Source organism: Conger conger, chromosome 18 (assembly GCF_963514075.1).
Source record: "Conger conger chromosome 18, fConCon1.1, whole genome shotgun sequence".
NCBI lineage: Eukaryota > Metazoa > Chordata > Actinopteri > Anguilliformes > Congridae > Conger > Conger conger.
In genome coordinates this window covers 4,185,001-4,208,142 of record NC_083777.1, presented here as the reverse complement: position 1 = coordinate 4,208,142, position 23,142 = coordinate 4,185,001, and the positions used below count along the sequence as shown (strand labels likewise).

Here is a 23,142-nt window from a genome sequence, read left to right as displayed (position 1 = left end):
CACAGTAAAGTGACAAGCACAGAGGAAAATGGCCATTTAAAAACCCATTACATTAAAAAGAAAAACAAACACTAGTCTTTGGCTGATTGACCTCTCCTCAAACACAGTCAAAGCTCCGTTCATTTGGGAGCAAACAGTGAAAAGTGTGGTCTGCCGGGACAATCTTCATATGCCTATGGAAAAGAGAATCTGACCTTTGACCTCTGCCTGACGTTTACTCTGATTCAGCCCAGGCACACCCGGGTGCTAATTCTTACTAATATTAAAACACAAAAGCCAATGAACCCTTTAACAAATGACTCCCCAAAATGTTCATTTTGATTAAGCAAAGGCGGAAAAGCCTATCATGTTGCTCTATAAACAATTACACTAACTCATTTTTGTCTAAAAATATTGTCAAAGTTAGAATGTTATAATTCTAAGGTCTTGACATGCCTCTAGATTAGTCCTAAATTTGAGAATATCATTCAGGACCATTCATTCCCCTAGCTCCTAAAATAATGGCAACTGACAGTTTCCCACTAAAGAATGAAAAGAAATGTAGACTTTGGAACTGACAAGAAGAAAAAAAACGTGACCTTGGTGTCCTCAAAGGAATGCTTTACGCAAACATCTCCCTGTGATGCAGCACACCACAGATATGAGCAGTGTAACACACATAAAGATTCACCTGGTGAGGACAGGTGAGGGCAACTGAGGTGCTGAGTCGTTCGACGTTGCAAGCAGCGTTTGAGCAATTGTGTGCCGATTACTCACTACGTAACTGCCTGCCGTGTGAGGCTTTGATGGCAGAAAAGCTCACGTGGATGAGGTCCTTCCTATGTCGTCTGCACGAGTGTCGACGCGATGTCGTGAACCTAGGCGCGGTTACCCGCGAGGGGGCGATATAGGTGACGATGGCCGAACACTAGGCATATTCTGATCACTCAAGGACCCCGCAAATCATTTCGCCAATATCCAACGCGTGGAAAGCATGAGAACGTGTGCTCTGGAAGAGCCAATACATGCGTAAATGATGTCCGTAAACCCGCGTCGCTATTTATTTATTAATTTCTTTATTTATTAAGATTAACAATGCAGCAGAAATGCAATAGCTACACGAAATATGTGGGATACACTGATAGAGGATTCCAACTTTTTGGTCAAGCAGAGTTAAGACTACTTGTCACGCCGGCATTTGGTAACAGCGCCGTTTAACTGAATTATTTAGAGCTAAAATTTAGGCTAGATAACGATGCCCTGGGGTCTTTTGTGTCAACGTAATCCCAGAACACTACGGTACAAAACATTCCACCTGTGGGTATCCACAATATCGTGCCATGTCATATTGACATTGCTATTAAATGCAGTATTAATTAGATACAGCTGCAAGGTTACAAATATTTTAAAATTAGCTTACTGGTTGTACAAGGAAGAAAGCCTCACATGTTCTGTTTTCAGCTTGGTCTGGCTAAGACTGTCAAAGTAAATTGTAGTCACACTCTTTCAGCTTTGTTGCATTAAGCAGCCTGGGTCTTCATGGGCACATGTGAAAGTCTGAGCATACATTAGAGTGCCAACCGCACATAAGATATGAATTCCCCCTGTGAGATCCCTTGGGATGTGAGACCGTTCTTACTGTATGATCTATATGTCCCTCATCTCGGCTGTGTACGTACGTGTGTGTGTGTGTGTGTGTGTGTGTGTGTGTGTGTGTTTGTTTGTTTGTTTGTTTGTTTGAGATATTTTACAACACAGGCTTACAGATTGAATATAGGCTTAAATGAAACCACAGTTTAAATTCGTTTTGTAGAAACCAATGTAATTCATTAGTTGTTTCTTTGAACTGAAATAACTGAGATGTAGGCTACACACAGCGAAAAACATGCATGAGAACGGTTAGCTTATAGTCTAAAAACGTCGTACATCGTGGGAGAATATAACACATTATCCGCACGGTGTTTACATTATCATTATCTTGCGGTTAATTTCCTTTATGAGCTATCCCTGTGGAAGACATAACTCAGAAATAGGGTGGAGTCACAGTCGGCCGACCTCTCTCTTGAATATTAAAGAGACCCAAGTTTTGCCACCCCCACTCCTAGAACTTGTATCGATGGAACAGTCACTCACAGACGGCGCTTTCTCAGCTCGAGCGCATTGTTTCGCATCTGATTTGTGGGGGAAAACAGAGCGTGAACAATAATCGACAGTTGCAGAGAAGTACAAACGCGAACGGAGACAGACTGCTTTATATCTGAAATCTGATCTACTGACAAAGTTTTGTTCTCCGCCGTGCATGTTCAAATTGGAGAATATTGGAGCCGTGTGTCGGCCAGACTTTTAGTTTCAAAGCGAGCGGCAATATCAGACAGGAGGCATGATTCGGAGACGGAGTTCTTTTTTTGCTGCGTTTTCCTTACATGCCTTGCTACTATGCCTACGAGCAAAGGTATGTGGATAATTTTATTTGCAGGAGGCAACACGGAGTATCAGATATTTTTAAGATGTTTTATCTTGTAGAACGATTAACGATGTTTAGTTATAGATTTGCAATTACAGTGTAGATTGCATTTGACAATTTTTGCTGTCATCTATTTTTGTTAACATGTTGCTTGCGATGTAAAGTTTTTGTGAACTATTTACAGGTAAAATTCAGGCGCCGATGCGCACGTTGATCCTTGTCTGTGAGATTGTGTCTCATTTATTTATTTGTTTATTTATGTATGTTTTTATTTATCAATAATTGGAAATTCACTTATTTTTTAAACAGGTGACAGAATCGACTGGACACTTCGAGATGCAAATATTATCGATGCAGAATATCAACGGTGAACTGCAGAGCGGGTCGTGCTGCGACGGCGCGCGGAATCCTGCCGACCGAAAATGCTCAAGGGATGAGTGCGATACGTATTTTAAAGTTTGTCTGAAGGAATACCAGTCCAGGGTGTCTGCTGCGGGACCGTGCAGCTTCGGCTCGGGATCTACACCTGTCATCGGAGGGAATACCTTTTCTTTGAAAAACACAGCGAGGAAGGATAAATCCCGGATTGTTTTGCCTTTCAGCTTCGCGTGGCCGGTGAGTGGACTGTGCACATTCTTCCTGCTCAAACTTAACGCTTTCAATGACGGAATGAAAATAGCACAAATATCTGATTATGAAACCCGCTCCGCTACCTTTTTTTATGTCTCTTTATGTAGGCTACTATTACTATCACTAAGGAGCTTCTAACCCAGATCAGTAGGTTCAGTGTTCAATTGATTTTGACAATCAGAAAAAGATGACGATTTGTTGTAGATCATTGCATGTATCCCGTTCCCTCTGGGAAAGCAACACAGCTGGATCTGTAAATTATCCAAAGTTCTCCCCCAAGGGAGCGTCTCAAACCGTTTCAAACTGACAGTATTTTATGATGTTGACTTGAGACGCAACAGGTAGGCTACCAATTTTTGCAGCCACATCCTGTAACCCTGTAATCAGACATTTAGCCATCCACCTTGCTTCGTGCGATGCTGTGGACACAGACTATCTTGTGATCACCATTTTAAAATAGATCACATGCTAATATTGTGATTTATACATTTGTGGATTTGTGTAGTCCAGTTTGAATTACATGCTGGAGTGCCTAAATTGGCACCTAGTCTCCCAGCGCTTTCAGTTTGGAGATGTTTTGCTCATGGTTATAAACGATTTTCTTTTTTACTAGGCACTCGGCGAAGATATAACCATTTGCTATATTAGCCTATATAACGCGTTTAATGAGGCAGCAAAGCAACATAAATAAATAAAAATAAATAAATAAATAAAGTCTGCTGCGCAATAAGTCCATTCCCTAATACATTAATGAAGAAAACAAGTCAATGCACGACTTGACTTTTGCGGCGCCCATAAAGTTTTAAGTTAACAAAAACGACTTGCTATTTGAATGAATCCGCCCATATGATTCTGTTGTAGAGAGAATACTGAACTGAGGTTAATGCTTACTGACGTTTCTTTTGCTTGGGCTCCAAACTGCGGTACTGGAATTCTGCCAAGGAAGTGGGGTTGAAGGATGTCAGCGTTTTGCTTTATTTTTGCAGCGCTAGTGACGCTTCCACTCGAATGTGCGAACGCTAAGGTTCGGCAGTGCAACAAATGCAAAACTTAGGTTATCCTTATCCATTTCAGATATTTAACATGTAGTGCTGACGAACAAGGCGCATTGTTCTATATTGTTTCACGTCTTAGCTTTTGATGTGATTAATCATAATTGGAGTAGTAGATCACTGGACGCCTGTCTTGTCCATTCTTTGTTTTGACCTTCTGGTCACCTTACCCAGACCATACTATTCATCACCACCACGGGCACGGCTTAAAATAGACCATAGAATTTCCCATACGTTGCAACTTCCTCACTGGGTCAAACATATTTGCTTTAATGTGCAACTGTCGCACCTATTTTCATCCTCTCCTCCAAATACATTGTCATGCATCCGGTTCATAAAACAACAACTGAAATGCGTAAAAATCGCTGCATTGCGTAAATTCAATATACTGTGGAAAAGTAGCTATTTGAAGAAATGTATGCGTCCAATTTGCAATATTTATGTGCTGGAAATGGCTCATTTTACATAATGACGTCACCTTATATGCTTCCTGGCAGATTTCTACTGAGCATATTAGGAAGGATGCTTTATTTCAGCCAATATGGACAAATTGCGGGGCTACATACTTAAAAAGGAAAAAAGTGACATCAATCCCGATAATATTATATTTCCCTCCTTATAAGTTACTTTTTTGAGCACATTGTTACATTTCTGTAGATTTAGCATGTCGTTTAGGTTAGTGATGTGTGCAGAGGCAGCCGGTGAAAATGGGACCATGTGATTGGAAGTTGAGTTGCCAGGTAAAGAGCTCACAGGCTGATGGGGGTCTGCTCCTGCACTGACTGGGCCTGTTTTGAACAGACGCTTTTCTGCTCCGTTCAAGAAACCATGTTTAACCTTTTCTTAAACAAAGGAAGAGAGAAGTGAGAGTATGGCGTGAATATAATGTGCCTGTCAAGAGTGTTCATTTAAAAAAATCTTTTTATCTTTTGGGCGGTTGAGTTGGGGATGGGCAGGTTTTTAAGAAAACAAGCCGGAAGGTTGGTACTAGGCCACCGTGCAGGTGAAAAATGGGAAATGAGGAAGCATGCTGGCCTTTCCCCCGTACCAGACAGGTGTAGCGCAGACAGAATGGGGACATTCTCATCTCCAGTTTCATTTGGGTTATTTCTGACCGGGTGGTGGTTTCTCTGAGAACATCATTAATCTCCACCATGGACAAACAGCCCCTGTTACAGCACTTTAACAAGCAAACATATATCTTTACAGCGTACTCCCAGACCCAGGGTCAAATACATAATTGTTTTGGATTCAAATACTTTTTCTACGCTTTATTGAGCTTGCCTATTGTGTTGGAACCTATGAAAATACTCTGACAACGTGCAAAGCCCACCTTGTGGTCCTCTTGATTGGCTCCAAGTGCACCAGGCAGGATCAGTCGAGCACAGAACAACATTTGAATCCAAAACAGTTACGTATTTGACCCTGGTCAGCATGTCACTCGCTTAGATTTTGACCACGTAGTTGTTATTTTGGTCACATGGGTCTTGTTTTGAGGAGTCAAACTTTTCACAGTGATATACACTGTGTGTGTATGTATCAAGAAGCTCTGTTTTGATAGGTATGTCAATACTGTATAGTATCAAAAGATCTTGGCAGCTTTTTCCTTATGCACTCCATATGAAAAGTGCCTAATGCTCGTTACAGGAGCAGTACCCTGTAGGTATTGTATATAAAATTGCCGAGCCAGCAATATATTATGAATGTGTACCTTTTTTGCTTGGAAAATGTAGTCATTTGTACCCAAAGTGAACATTACTGTACTTTCAGGGTACATTCTGGAAATTTTATCCTTGAAGAACTAAAAAGTACCTCCGCTGTGACTTTATTTCTGAGGATGCGCTGGATGAACAGCAGGTTGTGTTGTATCACAGTTATGAACAGTAGGTTGTGTTGTATCACAGTTATGAACAGTAGGTTGTATCACAGTTCTAGCACGATCACAGTGAGACGATTAAAAGACAAGATTAGCTGCCAAGCATCAGCGGTGCATTATCCGTGTGTAGTGTGTGAAGAAAACATTTTTGTACTGCTAAAAAAACAGTTTGTATTGTGGCCAACTCCTATGGAACAAACTGTGCAGTGGGCGGTGTACTGCCCGCCCAAATGTCAAGAAGGATTTTGGGAAACCCTGGTTTGATAAAACACAGTCTCGGGAAACCCTGATTGGATAAAATGTGGTTTTGAGCTATTGTGTTTAAGCTGAGTGTGAACAGCTTTGCGGAGGCCGATCCCATGTTGCACAAAGACGTCTCACCATTCCAGAGGGTGAAGTTGGCTCAGGCAGGGATGGGTGTGCTGATTACAGGGTGCCTTCTTCGGTTGGTGGGCGAAGCTGGTGGATCCTGCAGGTTATGCCTGTTCGTATGCACGGCAAAGCCACCCACTAAACTGTCGCCTCATTGGACCGGTTCATAATGAACTCGTCCAATCACTTGACGTGGATCTGTTCATCATCATCAACTACCTCAGAATTATTACATTCTGTTGATGAACAGATTATTATTACCTTTTTTTAAAATGTATTTATTTATTTATTTATTTATTTATTAATGTTTATCTCCATATGAGAGAAAAGCTGTACAAAGTATCAACAAGTATTTTGTACTTTCCTGTGAAATAAAACAAAATAATATTGCTAACGAGGTGAGATACGCCTTTGGGGTGAGAAACTCACAGAAGGAATGTCCCTACCTAGGACTCCAATACAAGCCAAAGATAGATATTGTTGTTTACAGGGCACGTCTGTACCCTGACAAAAATAAATACATTTAAAGCATCTTTTGTTTTGAAACAGACAGGCTGCCAGCCACTAACTAGTTGCCCAGCTCATACCCATCCAGACCAGTTTTATGAACAGCCTGACCATGCTGATTGACCAGCTCATACCCAGCTAGACCAGCGTGTGACCTGGCACGGCTGGATTTTTCAGCGTGACTGTATCGTGCCGTCTTCTCCACAGAGTTTTAAGGAGCCACACGGGGCTGTGGCAGTCGTCCACGCTGGGAGCTAATGGCCACCTCAGCGCCGGTCCCGTGCGTCGGGGTGAGATTATGGGGCGATGCGTGTCACTCAGTGCGGCTCATTGGACGCTGCGGACAGACGGGGGAGCGGTGCGGTCGGGGCGGTTGATGTTGGCTCGGGGGATTCCCCTCTCCCCGGCTCCAGCTGCTAACAGCCAGCGGGGAGGCCTCGGGTTCACGCCGAGCCTTTGTGAACGTCACGCTCCGCCGGCCGGCAGCTATTTCATATTTTAAACCTCGCGGCCCGACGGCGACCCGCACGTCTAACGCAGAGACCGTTAGGAAGGGAGGCTCGCAGGACGTCCCAGGACTCACGGGCTCTTTAAAAGCCGCTTTAAAAGCAGAGCGGCGAGCTTCACTGCTGGAAAACGTGAACGCTGCTCCCGTGCGACTCCCGTGCCGCGGTCTCAAGTTGGGAACACGTCGCGGTCTGGCCACCCAGCCAAAGAATCGGTCACGGCTAAAAAAATTAAGCAAGAACAATGGCGTGCCCAAACTGATGTACAATGAGGATTAGGGTGCACAAAGGAGCCCCGACCAGAACAAATGTTGGTACAGGGCAAGCAGCAGGAAACTGTGGTACACTCAGCAGAGATGGGCTCCCAGACAATCCCCAGCCACTCTACATAATGCCACTTTCAGCAGAGTGCATGTTCGCGGAATGACTACTGGCTGTTCCCAAAGATCTGTGAGGTCAAATGCTGCCTGTGTTTGTTGAGTAATGAGAGCGACTCTCTGCTGGGATGGCCTGCTTATGGCTTGTCCACTTTGCTCCTGTCTCGTGCTAGTCATACGGAGAACATGCAGAGAAAGATGGAGGGCAGGTGAATGGTTTTATCGTGAGGCTCCTGGTGAACAGAACACAGCTACATTGGGAGGAACGACATAATAATTTGTTGTTTAGCTGATGCTTTTATCCAAAGCGACTTACAGTTGATTAGACTCAGCAGGGGACAATCCCCCCGGGAGCAATACTTGCTCAACAGCTGTGCAGATCTTATTGTAGCGACACCGGGGGTTGAACCACCAACCTTCCGGGTCTACATACCATAGTCACTAGACTACAGGCTGATTGGACAGTTACGTGCAAGGGTTCAGCTCCATTAGAAATAGTGGCAAGTCGACACATTAAGTAGACAAGATGATATAGGCCTACAAGTAAAGCTTCTTTATTACTAATATTAAGTTGATGTTTTTATTTCCTTTTTATTTTCGAAAGTGCTTTCCTCGCTGACGGCCTTTGTCTTGGAGCTCAAGCACGTTTAGGCTGACGGTTGACAGCTAGCTGAGGGTGTTTTTATTTGGTGACGAATGGCGGCGCTCTGGTGGGCTGTGACAGGGGATTAGCGCTCGGCCGCCGCGCTCTGTCGGAGATGGGAAACGGGCGCTGACAGCCTGTTATCAGGAAGGCCCCACTTACTCCTTTTTTCCTGAGGGACAGAGACAGACTTGGCCCAAAACACAGTGGTGGAAGTCTTCCTTATCTGTCTCTCGCTGTTTTTGATTGAAATCACGAGGTAAACAAGGCGTTCTTCTGGGGCTCAGTGCCCCCGCCTTATGCTCTTCCCTCTGGGCACTGCTGACAAAGTCTTAACAAGTGTTTTATTCTTGTAATAAGACTTGAGATTTTTTTTTTTCTCTCAAGTAGAACATATTAGCTTATTTTACAGTTTGCTTGACAAGTGGAATTTTCTCACCCCATTGGCAAATTTTGGCAAAACTGTCTTACCTCATTGGCAATATGTTTGTGTTATTTTGCAAAACAATGAAAGGAGTAATATTTTAAGTCACAATATAAGAGTGAAATACTTTTATTATATTTTAGTTTTTGCAGTGGCTAGGCCGGGGGTTTGGCAAGTGGAGGTGGCAGGGTGTGCACTAACAGGGGGTCTAGGCCTTCCCGCACATGCAGAGCTGCGATTCGGCGGGTTGGCCGGGGGTATGACTGCAGTGGCAGCCATTGTGAGGAGAATGAGGCAGACGTTTTTTGGGGGGGTTGGTTTTATTTTCAGACTGTGACTGCCAGAGAGCCAGATAGATCTTTTTTTGGTTTATTCTCCTCGGCTTTCCGCCGGTTTCAGTGAAAAGAGTGTGTTTCTGAAAGCAAATGCTCTGCATTTTAGTCTTGCAATCAGAGTTATTTTTGTTTCTCAAGCATGAAATATTAGATAATAAAAAAAATTTTTTTACCACATTGTGTATCTTGAAATGAATCAAACTGCCTTACATTCATTAGCACCGGCTGTTTTCAGTCAAACTATCTTACTTCAATGGCAATATTTTTGTCTTAAAAAAAAAGACAAAAAAGTTCACGTAATGTGATTTTAAGTCTCAATATGAGGCTAAACTACTTGTTGAGGTTGACTTATTTTTTGTTTTTGCAGTGTGAAAGTCTGTTTTCAGGCCTAGCTGCTGGTTATCAGAGTGTGTCAGTGCCCTGGATGGAGTGGTCTAGACCTGCAGATAAAGAGACGTGTAGCTGCACTGTGTTAGCGGGGGCAGGGGTCAGGAGGTAGCATGGGAAAACTGAACCAGCGGGCTAAAGGCATTCCCAACTGATAACCAGGAATTATGGGGTGAGATATATCGGAAAAACCTGCGGCTTCTGTTTACTTTCCGCAGTTACTGACAAAACTTTGCGTTTAATGGGCTCTTTTCAGCCTCGTAAAGGCATGAACTATCCCGTTTCTGCTTTCTGAAACGAGGCCACTGTTTACGAGAACGGGAACAGAGTGTTTCTATTTAAAACCAGAAAGAAAAAAAAAAAGAATAATAATCTGAGATTTTCAAAAGAAGATCTTTTTTTTTTTTTTTTGAGGCGTGTGCCCTGTTCTGTTGACATCCAGGTAGTTTGCCAGTTCCCTTTCAACAAAAGACACCGGTTTCATGTCTGGACTTGTTCAGATTCACTTTTTTTGTCTGAAGTGTTTTCCCACAGTTATCAGTGAGTGAAACTCTAGCCCTGCTCAGCCAGCTTGTGAAAGGCACTCTCTGGCGACATTTCAGAAGCGCAAACGGGGTCGCGTCGAGGGACCGGCCCCGGCCGGAGTCGGGACCGGAACGTCCCGGCAGAGCGTCTGTGCGGCTCCTCTGAAAAAAAAAATTGGGGAAACATTTTGGCAGGCTGCCCTGGAGCCAGCACCGGCCGAGTTTTCGGGAAGGACAGGTGACACCACTGTTTGGGGGAAATAAGGGACGGCGGTTTGGATGTCATGGCGGTAGGTCACGTGGCTGGGCTGGGCAGCGCACTCTACGGTTAGGAGTCTTCGTGGCTGGAAAGTACCGGGCCCTTCTGGGCCTACAGCAGGGTTTGAGCTGCCAGAAAGGAATTCCAGCACATTCTGTGTTACAATACATGCATTTAGTAGACGCCCTTTTAGAGAGTTGCTTATGAATCAGCGTGCATGAGTGTCTTCACTGGGAATAAAAGCAGGGATAGCAAAATAAAAGAATCATTCATACTCTTACACTGCAAAAAACAAAACATAAAAAGTTAATAAAGTAATAAATAAATAAATAAATAATAAAGTAATGAAAGTTAACTTGTCAAGTAAACGGTACCGAACGGTTGAGAGACAAAAAATAAAAGTCTCTTTTTACAAGACTAAAACCCTTGGTAAAGGGTTTTTGCAATGTAGGACTAACTGTGCCAGCTAGGGCGATGAGCTGCTGTTATATGTAACTGTTCTGATGAGCGCCTCTAACACGCCCCATGTCATCATATGGGTATGAAACGGAGCTGTGTGAGGTTACATCAGGAAAGCCTCTGGAGTTCCACGCGGGGAGAAGGGCTGTAGGTATGCCCCGCAGGGAGAAGGGCCGCGGCCGGGAGGCCGGGGAACGGCCCGCTCCTGGACCCTGGGAGGGAAGGGGTCTGGCAGGGCTCCAAGCCCCAGGGCCAGGGGAAGGGGGTAGAGCAGGGCCTGGGGAAAGGGGGGTAGAGCAGGGCCTGGGGAAGGGGGTAGAGCAGGGGAAGGGGAAGGGGGTAGAGCAGGGGAAGGGGGTAGAGCAGGGCCTGGGGAAGGGGGTAGAGCAGGGCCAGGGGAAGGGGGTAGAGCAGGGGAAGGGGGCAGAGCAGGGGAAGGGGGTAGAGCAGGGCCTGGGGAAGGGGGTAGAGCAGGGGAAGGGGGCAGAGCAGGGGAAGGGGGTAGAGCAGGGCCTGGGGAAGGGGGTAGAGCAGGGGAAGGGGGCAGAGCAGGGGAAGGGGGTAGAGCAGGGCCTGGGGAAGGGGGTAGAGCAGGGGAAGGGGGCAGAGCAGGGGAAGGGGGTAGAGCAGGGCCAGGAGAAGGGGTTAGAGCAGGGGAAGGGGGTAGAGCAGGGGAAGGGGGCAGAACAGGGGAAGGGGGCAGAGCAGGGGAAGGGGGTAGAGCAGGGGAAGGGGGCAGAGCAGGGGAAGGGGGCAGAGCAGGGGAAGGGGGTAGAGCAGGGCCTGGGGAAGAGGGTAGAGCAGGGGAAGGGGGCAGAGCAGGGTCTGGGGAAGGGGGCAGAACAGGGCCTCATTACTGTGGAGAATTCCATTGAGCTGTGCAACAAGAGGAGCGAGTGTGTGAATGTGGCACGTAGGTGGTGTGTGTGGAGTCGGCTACGGCAGGTACACACACACACACACTCACACACGCACTCACACACACATACACACGCACTCACACACACACGCACACACACACACGCACACACACACATACACACGCACTCAAACACACACGCACGCACACTTCCACACATACACACACAAACACACAGACACACACACATTCAGACACTCACACACACACACACACACACACACACACACAACTCTCTTTTCTCAGTTACCTGATAGTGGTGAGAGCCACAATGGCATTTCAAAGAGCTACTGGAATAAAAGGGAAGTCTCCAGAGACTTCACCCACCCTGCCCCCCCTCATACTCTAAGCACCCTGCCCAAACTCTAACCCCCCCATACTCTGCCCCCCCATACTCTAAGCACCCTGCCCAAGCTCTGTGACAACCCCACCCCCCCAGAACCCTGCACTGCAAAAAAACAAGCGTTTTTTAGTCTTGTAATAAGACTTTCTTTTTTTTCTCAAAAAAGTGACATTTTCTCAAACTTTCTTTGGTGTTTTTTGTCTCATTTAGCAAAAAGGTTATAAACATAAGATTTTAAGTCTAAATGTAAGATAAGATGCTTGTTACGACAGTGTGCCTAGGCTCCATCACATTCCATCACACACACCCCCCCCCCCCCCCTCCCACCACCATAAAACTAAATGAGCTGTTTAGATTATAAAAATAATATCAAGACTGGCTTCCTTACTGGCCTGGGTTTCTCTGTTTGGTGGCAAAATGTCCTTTCTGGAAGTCAATACTGCCTCAGACCAGGTCACATGGGAGGACTGTAGGAAGCAACAAGTGCAGTTTTGTTTAAGGGACCTGCAGCAACAAGATAACAGGCTGCTATCTGCGTTTTTTATTTTTTATTTTAATCAAATGTACTTGCTTGTGAAGCACAGATCTATGTGTTTGTGTTATTGCTTGAGTAAGAGTTGAACTCCGTGGCTGCGCCCAATCGAATGTCTCCATTAGCTATTAGCGCTAATCCGGGCCCTCGGCTTCTGTATTTTGAATGGGATCCACATCAACAGTTTATTTTTAATGTGCAATTAGCTGTGGGAAAGACACGCATCAGGTGCTGTCGCTTACCGTGCGCTTGAAAGAAAAGCTTGCCCCAAACCACCACCCCCCCCCCCGACGACATACTTTAAAAGGATTAAAGTGACTTTATGTGCGCGGAGCCTGAACAGGATCGGCCAGATTTGTCACAGTAGACTGGTTTAAAAACACGGACGGCTCACCTTATGGTGGCGTGTATGCAGAACAACATCCAGGCGTGTTTGTTACACTTGCCGTTTGGGCACAATCCTCCTCCTCCTCCCTGACACATCTTTTTTTCCCACAGTTAATCCGATTAGATCAGAAAACGGCAAATAATCACTTTGCTGGCCTGGAAAGTGTGAAAACTGGCTGCAGTGTGGCACCTGTAGAGCTGGTTATGGACTGTTCTGTGGTTTGTGGACTGTAGGTTATGGACTATGCTGTGGACTGGATTATGGACTGTGCTGTGTGTTATGGTCTGCGCTCTGGGTTGTAGACCTCTGTAGGTCATGGACTGCTCTAGGTTATGGGCAGTACTGTGGAAAATGGACTCTGTATGTTATGGACTATGCTGTGGGTTATAGACTTCTGTATGTTATGGACCGTGCTGTAGGATATTGACTGTACTGTGGGTTGTAGACCTATGTAGGTTATGGACTATGTAGGTTATGGACGATACTGTGGAGTAGGTTATGGACTATGTTGTAGGTTATGGGCTGTGCTGTGGGCTATGGACTGTGCTGTAGGTTGTGGACTGTGTTGTGGAGTGAGTTATACACTGTGTTGTGGAGTGAGTTATAGACTGTGCTGTGGGTTATAGACTGTGTTGTGGAGTGAGTTATAGACTGTGTTGTGGAGTGAGTTATAGACTGTGTTGTGGAGTGAGTTATAGACTGTGCTGTGAGTTATAGACTGTGTTGTGGAGTGAGTTATAAACAGTGCTGTGGGTTATAGACTGTGTTGTGGAGTAAGTTATAGACTGTGTTGTGGAGTGAGTTATAGACTGTGCTGTGAGTTATAGACTGTGTTGTGGAGTGAGTTATAAACTGTGCTGTGGGTTATAGACTGTGTTGTGGAGTGAGTTATAGACTGTGCTGTGGGTTATAGACTGTGTTGTGGAGTGAGTTATAGACTGTGCTGTGGAGTGAGTTATGGACTGTGCTGTGAGTTATAGACTGTGCTGTGGAGTGAGTTATGGACTGTGCTGTGAGTTATAGACTGTGTTGTGGAGTGAGTTATAGACTGTGCTGTGAGTTATAGACTGTGCTGTGAGTTATAGACTGTGTTGTGGAGTGAGTTATAGACTGTGCTGTGAGTTATAGACTGTGTTGTGGAGTGAGTTATAGACTGTGCTGTGGGTTATAGACTGTGTTGTGGAGTGAGTTATAGACTGTGCTGTGGGTTATAGACTGTGTTGTGGAGTGAGTTATAGACTGTGCTGTGAGTTATACACTGTGTTGTGGAGTGAGTTATATACTGTGCTGTGGAGTGAGTTATGGACTGTGCTGTGAGTTATAGACTGTGCTGTGGAGTGAGTTATGGACTGTGCTGTGAGTTATAGACTGTGTTGTGGAGTGAGTTATAGACTGTGCTGTGGGTTATAGACTGTGTTGTGGAGTGAGTTATAGACTGCTGTGGGTTATAGACTATAGGAGCAGGCCTGTGAGTGTGTGGGAAAGGATGTGGAGGGGCGGGTGCAGGTGCATGTGTGTGAAACAGAATGATAACACCAGTTGTGATGTGTAGTGGTCTTTCATGTCTTCTTGTCATTTCTTTCTTGTTGCACTGACCTGCATCCTTTCTTTCTCACTCCACAGAGGTCCTACACGTTGATAGTGGAGGCCTTGGACTTCAGCAACGACACAGCCGGGGGCAGTGAGTATCCGCTTGCCTTTCTTCGAGTGAAGGGGCTCAGTTTCATTTAATGAGGGTGTCACAAAGACGGGGGCTGTAGGCGGGAAGTCCTCCATTCACACACAAAGGGGAAAGGAAAGGTGTATTACTGTACAGAGCAGAGCGAAGGTATCCGTGTCTTTCTCTCGCCTGAATTTCCAGTTATCATTTTGAGGCGGTATAGGGGAGGTTGAACGTTCGGCCTGCAATGTACTGTAATCACAATGGGCGTTCCACACGCAAACATAAAGCTAAATTGATGTCAAGGCTCACTTTAACAGGTCATTAGCAAGGTCACTTTAACAGGTCATTATATATATGTATATATATATAATTAAATAAATTAATAATTACAATAGATTAAACTATTAAATTGTTTTAATAAAAAGAGAGATCAACAAGGTTATTTTTTTTTACTTTCGACGCCAGAAATTATTCTGATAATTTGACTCTGTTTACAAGTGTCTGTGCCTGCACTGAAAAAGGTCATTGTAAAAGTTCCACATGAGAGACATTAATACTCATTCAATTACGAGAAAATGACTCTCTCTTTACAAGATTAAAACGCTTGGTAAAGGACAACCTTTTTGTAGTGTAGGACTAACTGTGCCAACTAGGGCGACAAGCTACTAGATGTGTTTTACTTGTTAATCGGTCGTAATTTATTCATACTTTTGCCGATTTTGGTGTCCTTGACATCATTCTGATTGTTCAATTTTTATTCGCCCAAGTTATGCCGGCAGAGAGGCCCTCTAAAATGTTTGGTGACGTGGCTTGCTTGGTAAACCTAGTTTGAACTCCCAAGATTTTTACTCATAGATCTTCAACAAGATCTTGTCTGCAGTGTGGTTTAAAGCAATATAGTTTTATGACTGAGTGGTTTTGGAGAAAATTTTGCTGTGGGGGAATTTTGAGGTTGTAGGCCGCAAGGTTTGTCAGTGAGATGTTTGGCATGTGAGGCGTTTTGGGAGTTGCCAGTACATTTCATGAAATGTTGCATCCCATAAGAACATATGAGTAAATGCATACAGTATATCAGTTTTACTGTATGAATACCATTAAATATTGTCTCATGTTGAAGAAGAGAAAAGATATCCACATCCTAAAAATAACACAACTGCAATGGTTACACAGGAATGGTTTAATTAAATTCATTACAATTTTATTAGTATTGCGGTTGTTGCAGAAGACTCAAAAGACAAAATAAAATAGCAAGCACTCGGCCTGAACCACCGAATAGCAAGCACGTGAGGTTAAAATAGCGAAACAAACATTGTATTGTTAACTTGCAATTTATTTGGTGTTATTTATGACATTGTACACAATACATACTCCTGTCAAGCTGTCAAAATATGTTTTCTGAAAAGTAGCTAAAGCAGGGTTGACCTCCCTAGTTGTGGCATGTTTTACGGGTCAAAGGTCGTCTGGGAAATGGCCGTTAACCGCAGGAGCGGCTCCGCTTAAAGCCAGAAATGGAAGTTTATTTTTCCTGCCTTCCCCCCCGAAAAGTGTGCCGTCGTTGCCAGCGTTACGGAGTTAAAGAGCGCTCGATGACAGGTGGCCCGGTCCAGCGGGGGGGGGGGGCTCATTTCCTTACGCTCTTATGAAAATGTTTGCGTACGCGTGACGGCTAACGACAGGTGCTGGTCCGGGTCAGGCCGCCGCGTGGTCTGAGCGGGGAAGAGTGGGCAGCTGCGGTCCCTGACCTTCTGGCTCGCTCGGCCCTCAGTCCGCTTTACCCAGCATGCCGTGCGTGTCCCGGTACGGGCTGAAACGGCCGGTCCAGACACACGCGCGGGGGGAGGCTATGGAAGGGCCGGGCGTGCAGTGTAGTCAGGGGAACGAGAGGGCGATACGCTTCTGCTTTTAGTGAGTGTGGGTTGGAGTGACCTGGCCTGTGAAGCTCACTCAGGACCTGCCTTACTGTCCCCTGCTTCATTCACGGTGAAGTGAAGGTCCTCTTCTTCCTCTTCTTCTTCTTCTTCTTCTTCTTTAACTCCTCCTTCAGTGTATTTGTCATCTCCTGGAGAGCCATTAGAGTGTGGGTGTGAAAAGCATTTGAGTGTGTGTGTTTGTGTGTGACTGTGGGTATTTGTGTGTGTGTGTGTGTGTGTGTGTACAGAATCTCTGTGTATGTGTGTGTGTTTCTCTGGCCTTGAGCACTATCACACTGACAGCTGTAACAAAGCCAAAAATCACAGCACCATACTATAGATTACTGCATTTATGGTAAAGATTATGAATGTGGTAAAGATTATCGTAAGGTTGCAGTTTCTTCCTCTTTTTGCTCCAAAAAGGTCAGTAGTGAAGCATATCATGGATCTGTTAAATATTGGCTGCGCTACTCTACCTCACCCTGGCCATAGTGAGCCACATGTTCCTTGGCGAAGAAGGACTATCCACTTTCACCATTAAAGCCCACAGTGTGCAGTGATGTCATGTTAACCGGAATCACCCTTTTTTTTTTTTTTTAGAAAAATAAACAAATAACCTCAAGCTGTCACTTGGTCAGCTTATTAATGTTTCTTCCTTTTGGCGGGCATTTTAATTGCCGGGCGATGTATTCGCCAGCCGACAGAATAACACGGTGGTGTTGCGAAACCCACATCAGTCTGAAGGGCTTTTGGCTGCATTGTGGTCTGGGCCTGATGCAGTTCGCCTGCAATGTCTCTCTTCCACGCAACATTTCAGATCAAAGGCGGCTAGCCTGTCTTGCTAATGCAGAATCTCTGTTAGCTCACAGACGTGTGTCTTTTTTACGGGGGGAGGTCCGGGATATTTCGGGAGTCTTGCGCTGTCTGCCCCTCTCGGCCGGTCGAGCGGATCCTGAAGGAGGTAGTAAGGGAACGTCACGTCGCTCTGGACACACGCCGCAGGCCAGCGGCGAAATTTCACACGGAGACTCTGCATTCCCGGCTAACGTGAAAATATAGTCACCTGCTGCACTCCTGCCTCTCCTCCATTTTAAGTACGTACACCCTGCTGTAAAACCAGGCATGCCAACATGACCGGCCGGAAAATTCAGCTGGTCAAGCTGGTCATAAGCTGGTCTGGCTGGGTATGAGCTGGTCAACCAGCATGGCTAAGTTGGTCTAGTGCTGGTAGCCTGTCTGAACTTGTAAGCTAGTCAAGCTACCAGCATGTAAACTATGAAAACAGAGCTTGAGCTGTTCAAACCATGTCAAGCTGGAAGCTGGTCTGAATTTGTCAACCAGCTAAACCATTTTGAGCATTTTTGACGCTATCGGGCACTTAGGGACAGCCGAGGAGACAAAAAAACAACAATAAGTCCTCTTAACACGGGACAGAGTTCTGGGATGGCTCGGAGTCAAAAGCACTCGACGGGCGAGTGTGTGAATTGTGTGAAGAGAGGGCCTGTTCTGGGGTTTCTGGGAAGGCAGGGCCCGTTGGCATTTAGAAATGTGCTAAAAAGCCAAGCGTCAAAGGCGTTAAATCCTCTCTGAGCTGTGTGTGCCAGGGCCGGAGTGGTGTCTGTGGACCCTGTGAGCCGTCTGGCAGGTTACGAGCTGAGCTGGCATGGGGCCCAGTGGGGAGGGAGCTGGGGAAATGGATTCTCAAGGAGATACGTGCACAGAGTGTATGGGTGTGTGTTTTGGGCGCTTCTCCTCAAAACAAATCAATAACTAACAATTAAAGATTGGACACACTCCAAAATAATCTTCAGTAAAAGGTTTTATTTGACACAAGTTTGAATCCCAAGTGCAAAGGGACAAGTAGCTTGACATCCTGTAGCTCTTAGGAGCAATGAGAAAAGCACAGTGGAAATGTCAGGCTACCCGTGGTGTTCAGCTCTGTGAATGATGAAAACTCAGAAATTGTGTCTCATGACTTGTTTTTCTTAAGATTATTTTACTGTCTAACTTCTGCCCCCCGCAGCTTTGTCTGGCCTTTGTAGAGAAACACGGGCCTGTGAAGAGTACTCTGCTTTGAGCAGGACGCCCTAATGAAAGCCCAGGGTCAATGACAGGGAACACACCACGTGTCCAAACATGATGCATTGACGTTGTCCACACTGGTTTATTGGTCTGATGTTATATCACATTACCACTATACCACTATAATTACTCTTACTGTGCCTATTTAATGAATGTATAATTTTTCTAAATTACTTTGTTCAGACATAGGTGAGTGATTCAACCATCTAACTGACCTCTTTGGTCCTGGAAACATGATCTTGATCAGTAGCTAGATGTGTCTGGAAACATGTTTGCGGTCAGTACCTACATGTGTCAGGGAAACACATTCCTGGTCTGTACCTAGATGTGTCAATGAATCACGTTTGCGGTCAGTACCTGGTTGTGTTGGGAAACACGTTTGCAGTCAGTACCTTGATGTGTCTGGGGCATGATCGCTCTCTAAAACGGCACCGTCGCCTTGTCCGATCCGCAGGAAGTGAGGTCATCGAGAAGGCGGTCCACTCGGGCATGATCAACCCCAACCGGCAGTGGCAGACGCTGAGGCACAACGGGCCGGTGGCCCAGTTCCAGTTCCAGATCCGGGTCTCCTGTGATGAGCACTACTACGGCGTGGGCTGCAACAAGTTCTGCCGCCCGCGCGACGAGTTCTTCGGCCACTACGCCTGCGACCACAACGGCAACAAGACCTGCCTGGACGGCTGGGCCGGCCCAGAATGCACCACAGGTAATCGAGTTCCAGTGCTCTGGCTGTCAGCAGGGGGTGGAGGGGAGGGGGGGGGGATTCAGACACCAGGGAGGCTGGCAGAGCCACACACGCAGTAGACAGAGGCTGATGTTGAGGTTTTGAATGCACCCTGGGTAATTTGGCTACTTCCCCCCTGTGGCAGAGGCATTACATCAACTCTCTGTCTGACTGTCAGTGTGTCTGTCTGCCCCCAGGGAATAGTGCTGAGGCCCTTTCTGTCTGTCCGTCTGCCTCCTGTTTACAGTGCTGAGCTCTATTGTCAGAAATTGAACTGATGGATTTGTGACCCAAGATTGGATCATGCAGGGTAATGTGAGGGTCCTCATAAATCGGGGATTTAGTGGGATTACCGCACCGGGAGATTAGTCGCCCTGCATTCCCACGAGTGAGATGAGGGGGGGGGGGGGGGGGGCTTGGGGTACGCGGTAAAAGAGACGGAGAAGCTAGAGAAAATGCTGACTTTCTCTTTTCCCCCTCCCTCCCTCCCTCTCTCTCTCCCTCCCTCGCTCCAGCTATCTGCCGGCAGGGCTGCAACACGGTGCACGGATCCTGCAGACTTCCTGGCGACTGCACGTAAATGCACATTTTATACTACGTTTATTTCACTTGTTACTTGATACCCGTAATCGTAAGGCGAAGACATGTCGAGTTTTCATCAACACAGTCCGTAAAGTGATGTGATGGAAAACGTCCTTGAGTGGCAGTTTTATTGCGCTTTTCCAGTGGTGCCAAACGGACTTTACAGCAGGCCTGTCAAACAGGCCGTCGCCGTGGCGCCCTAGTTCTCTGTAACAGGGCTGAACTGCTCTCTGTAACAGGGCTGAAGTGTTCTCTGTAACAGGGCTGAACTGCTCTCTGTAACAGGGCTGAGGTGCTCTCTGTAACAGGGCTGAATGTTCTCTGTAACAGGGCTAAACTGCTCTCAGTAACAGGGCTGAAGTGTTCTCTGTAACAGGGCTGAACTGCTCTCTGTAACAGGGCTGAACTGCTCTCTGTAACAGGGCTGAGGTGCTCTCTGTAACAGGGCTGAATGTTCTCTGTAACAGGGCTGAACTGCTCTCAGTAACAGGGCTGAATGTTCTCTGTAACAGGGCTGAATGTTCTCTGTAACAGGGCTGAAGTGCTCTCTGTAACAGGGCTGAATGTTCTCTGTAACAGGGCTGAATGTTCTCAGTAATAGGGCTGAATGTTCTCAGTAACAGGGCTGAATGTTCTCAGTAATAGGGCTGAATGTTCTCAGTAACAGGGCTGAATGTTCTCAGTAACAGGGCTGAGGTGTTCTCAGTAACAGGGCTGAATGTTCTCAGTAACAGGGCTGAATGTTCTCAGTAACAGGGCTGAGGTGTTCTCAGAAACAGGGCTGATGTGCGCTTCTGTGGTTGGTTGCTTGGCTGCTAGGCTGTGAGGTGGGTGTCCTGATAGCCCCCACCCTCCAGGACCGCGTGCAGAACGCAGAAACACTCTGGGGTTGTTAGAAAGGGCGCCCCAGGCTCCGAGTGTTGAGTGTGTAATAGCAGGGCTGGATCCTTCTCTGAAGGCAGTGATTAATATGGTTTCCTTGCCCCGCTTTGATGTCCCTTTCCTGCTGGCTAAGTAACAATGAGAAGCAGAACTCTGGAGATTCACCCAGAGCAATTTCACCATTAGTGTGCTGGAGCAGGGCACGGTGGACCACGCCAGCACAGTGTCCCCGATCAGCCATGCTGGAGACAGCCGAGAGAGGGAGGGAGAGAGGGAGAGAGAGAGAGAGAGAGAGAGAGAGAGAGAGGAGAGAGAGAGAGAGAGAGAGAGAGAGAGAGAGAGCGAGAGAGAGGGAGGGAGAGAGAGAGCTGTTGGGACTTTTGGAACTCAGATGCTGGTTTTGAGAGTTCTCATTTGCTCCATTTTTGCACCATTAAAGAGTACATTTTGTGACCTTGGAATTACAAGGTTCTGTCTGTGTTCTGAGTGGTTTTGAGATATTGAGCTTCAAAGATGCCAAAGTGAATGGGGTCCAGGCAGATATTCATACATTTTTTCATACTTTTAAACAGTATTTTTATGTAAAGTTTTACGCATATATGAAAAACACATTTATGACAGTAACTCATTTTTATCAAAAATGTCAGTTAGAGCCTTAAAATTATAATTATAAGGTCTCTATTTTCACTTATTTTCATCTCATCTACTTTCTCACTTTGACTTGTTGACATGTTTTATCAAGCGACCTCGTTTAACCCTTTTCTGGGGTTTAATGGGATTAAAGGCCAGCTCTTGTTTCACCAACAACTTCTTAAAGTTCCTGGTTATTGGGTGCGGAGTGAGGAGTGAGTGAGGGCTGTATCAGAGGAAGTTTGGCTGATTTCTACACCACTTCCTTGCCAGAGAAGCTTTTAACCCGGCCATCTTCATACACCTTAACGGCGTGGTGCCGAGGAGTCAATCCGCAAACAGAAGACAACCTGCTTCTGAGTCAAATAAATGAAAAGGAAGAGATTAAAATAAAAACTCCCTCGTGGAAACGTGTTGAATGTACTTGTACACAGATAGAGTGCGTCTTAAAAGTGAAACCTTCAAAGCCAACTGCTCCTAGCAGAGAGGACTATCTTAGGCCTGTCTCCTGTTAGGTTATCATTCAGCACACGGCATTAACCCCTGGCCTTCCCTAGCAGGGTATGTCCCTGAGCTGTTAACCAGTTTGTATTTTCTCTCCATTGTGCTCTCACAGGCCTGCTGTCTTATTACTACCCCTTTAAAAGACCTAAGCTGGCCTGATGGAGCATGAACTACACTTCTCACATTGCAGTTTGTAGCTTTACCGAAGCTGGCCTGGTCAAGCATGAACTACACTTCCCATATTGCAGTTTGAAGCTTTACCGAAGCTGGCCTGGTCAAGCATGAACTACACTTCCCACGTTGCAGTTTGGAAGCTTTTCGCATGGCGCTTATTGTGCCAGAGGCTCATTGGCCTGAGAGTCTTCTCTCTCCAGAGGCTGTTTGTAAACACGTGCGATGTGTGATGACAGTGGATAGGCTCCGCCCCCCAGCTGTCGGCATAGTCACTCTGCTGGGTGCGGACTCCGCCCCCTCATTCCATTCCAAGCCGTCTCTAATCCCGCACGCCCACAGCTCCTCAGACTGAGCCCGTGGGAACCTGATGTTGCCTAACAATGTTGCCACTGTGCTGTTTTCCTCGCAAGTTCCCAGACCCTTCCTAATGTCAGCTGTACGGAATGGATCCCAGTGGAATCATTGCTCTTCTTAAATTGTATTTTTCCTGGGTTAACACGAAACCTTTTTTCTCGTATAGTCGCTGCATTGAGTTTGAACAGGATGCAGGTTGTGCTTTGTTTGTGCAGACTAAGCAGTTTGGCCTGATGTTTTTATTGAAAGCTGTATTCTGCAATTGGGGCACGTCATGATGAAGTATTTCCATAGCTGCTTGGTCCTGTCTGCCGTTTGCCATTTCACTGTCTCTCCTCAGTTACTTGACTGTGTACAATTCCTAAATCTGACCTTTAAACACTTAATACATTGAAGCGTCATGTTCTCCCCTGACTAGCTGGCAATAGGCTCTCTGCATGTTGGCACTGTGTTCACTCTCCTCTCCTTCTCTTTCTTCTTCTATGGTACTTCTTCAGTACTTCTTCTTCTTCTGCAGAACTTGTAGCTGTTATTGTGGGTGTTATTGTGCTGAGAGGTGTGCATGGGTGGGGCGCGCTGGCTCACCTGTGCTCGCGTCCCTGCAGGTGCCAGTTCGGCTGGCAGGGCCAGTTCTGTGACAAGTGCCTCCCGCACCCGGGCT

The 23,142-nt window shown here is 46.1% G+C and overlaps 1 protein-coding gene across 2 annotated transcripts in view; it reads left to right on the top strand.

Annotated features, from left to right (window-relative positions):
* The first annotated feature begins 2,092 nt into the window (after positions 1 to 2,092).
* The window catches only part of jag1b (jagged canonical Notch ligand 1b), a 44,790-nt gene continuing 23,740 nt past the window's right edge, over positions 2,093 to 23,142 (top strand). For both annotated transcript variants that reach the window (XM_061227509.1, XM_061227508.1), the window contains exons 1-6: positions 2,093 to 2,431; positions 2,753 to 3,058; positions 14,600 to 14,657; positions 19,086 to 19,337; positions 19,871 to 19,931; positions 23,087 to 23,142. The exon at positions 23,087 to 23,142 is cut by the window's right edge and continues 75 nt beyond it. In XM_061227509.1, the coding sequence (XP_061083493.1) occupies positions 2,360 to 2,431; positions 2,753 to 3,058; positions 14,600 to 14,657; positions 19,086 to 19,337; positions 19,871 to 19,931; positions 23,087 to 23,142 (805 nt within the window). In that variant the 5' untranslated portion in view covers positions 2,093 to 2,359. The remainder of the gene's footprint in view (positions 2,432 to 2,752; positions 3,059 to 14,599; positions 14,658 to 19,085; positions 19,338 to 19,870; positions 19,932 to 23,086) is intronic.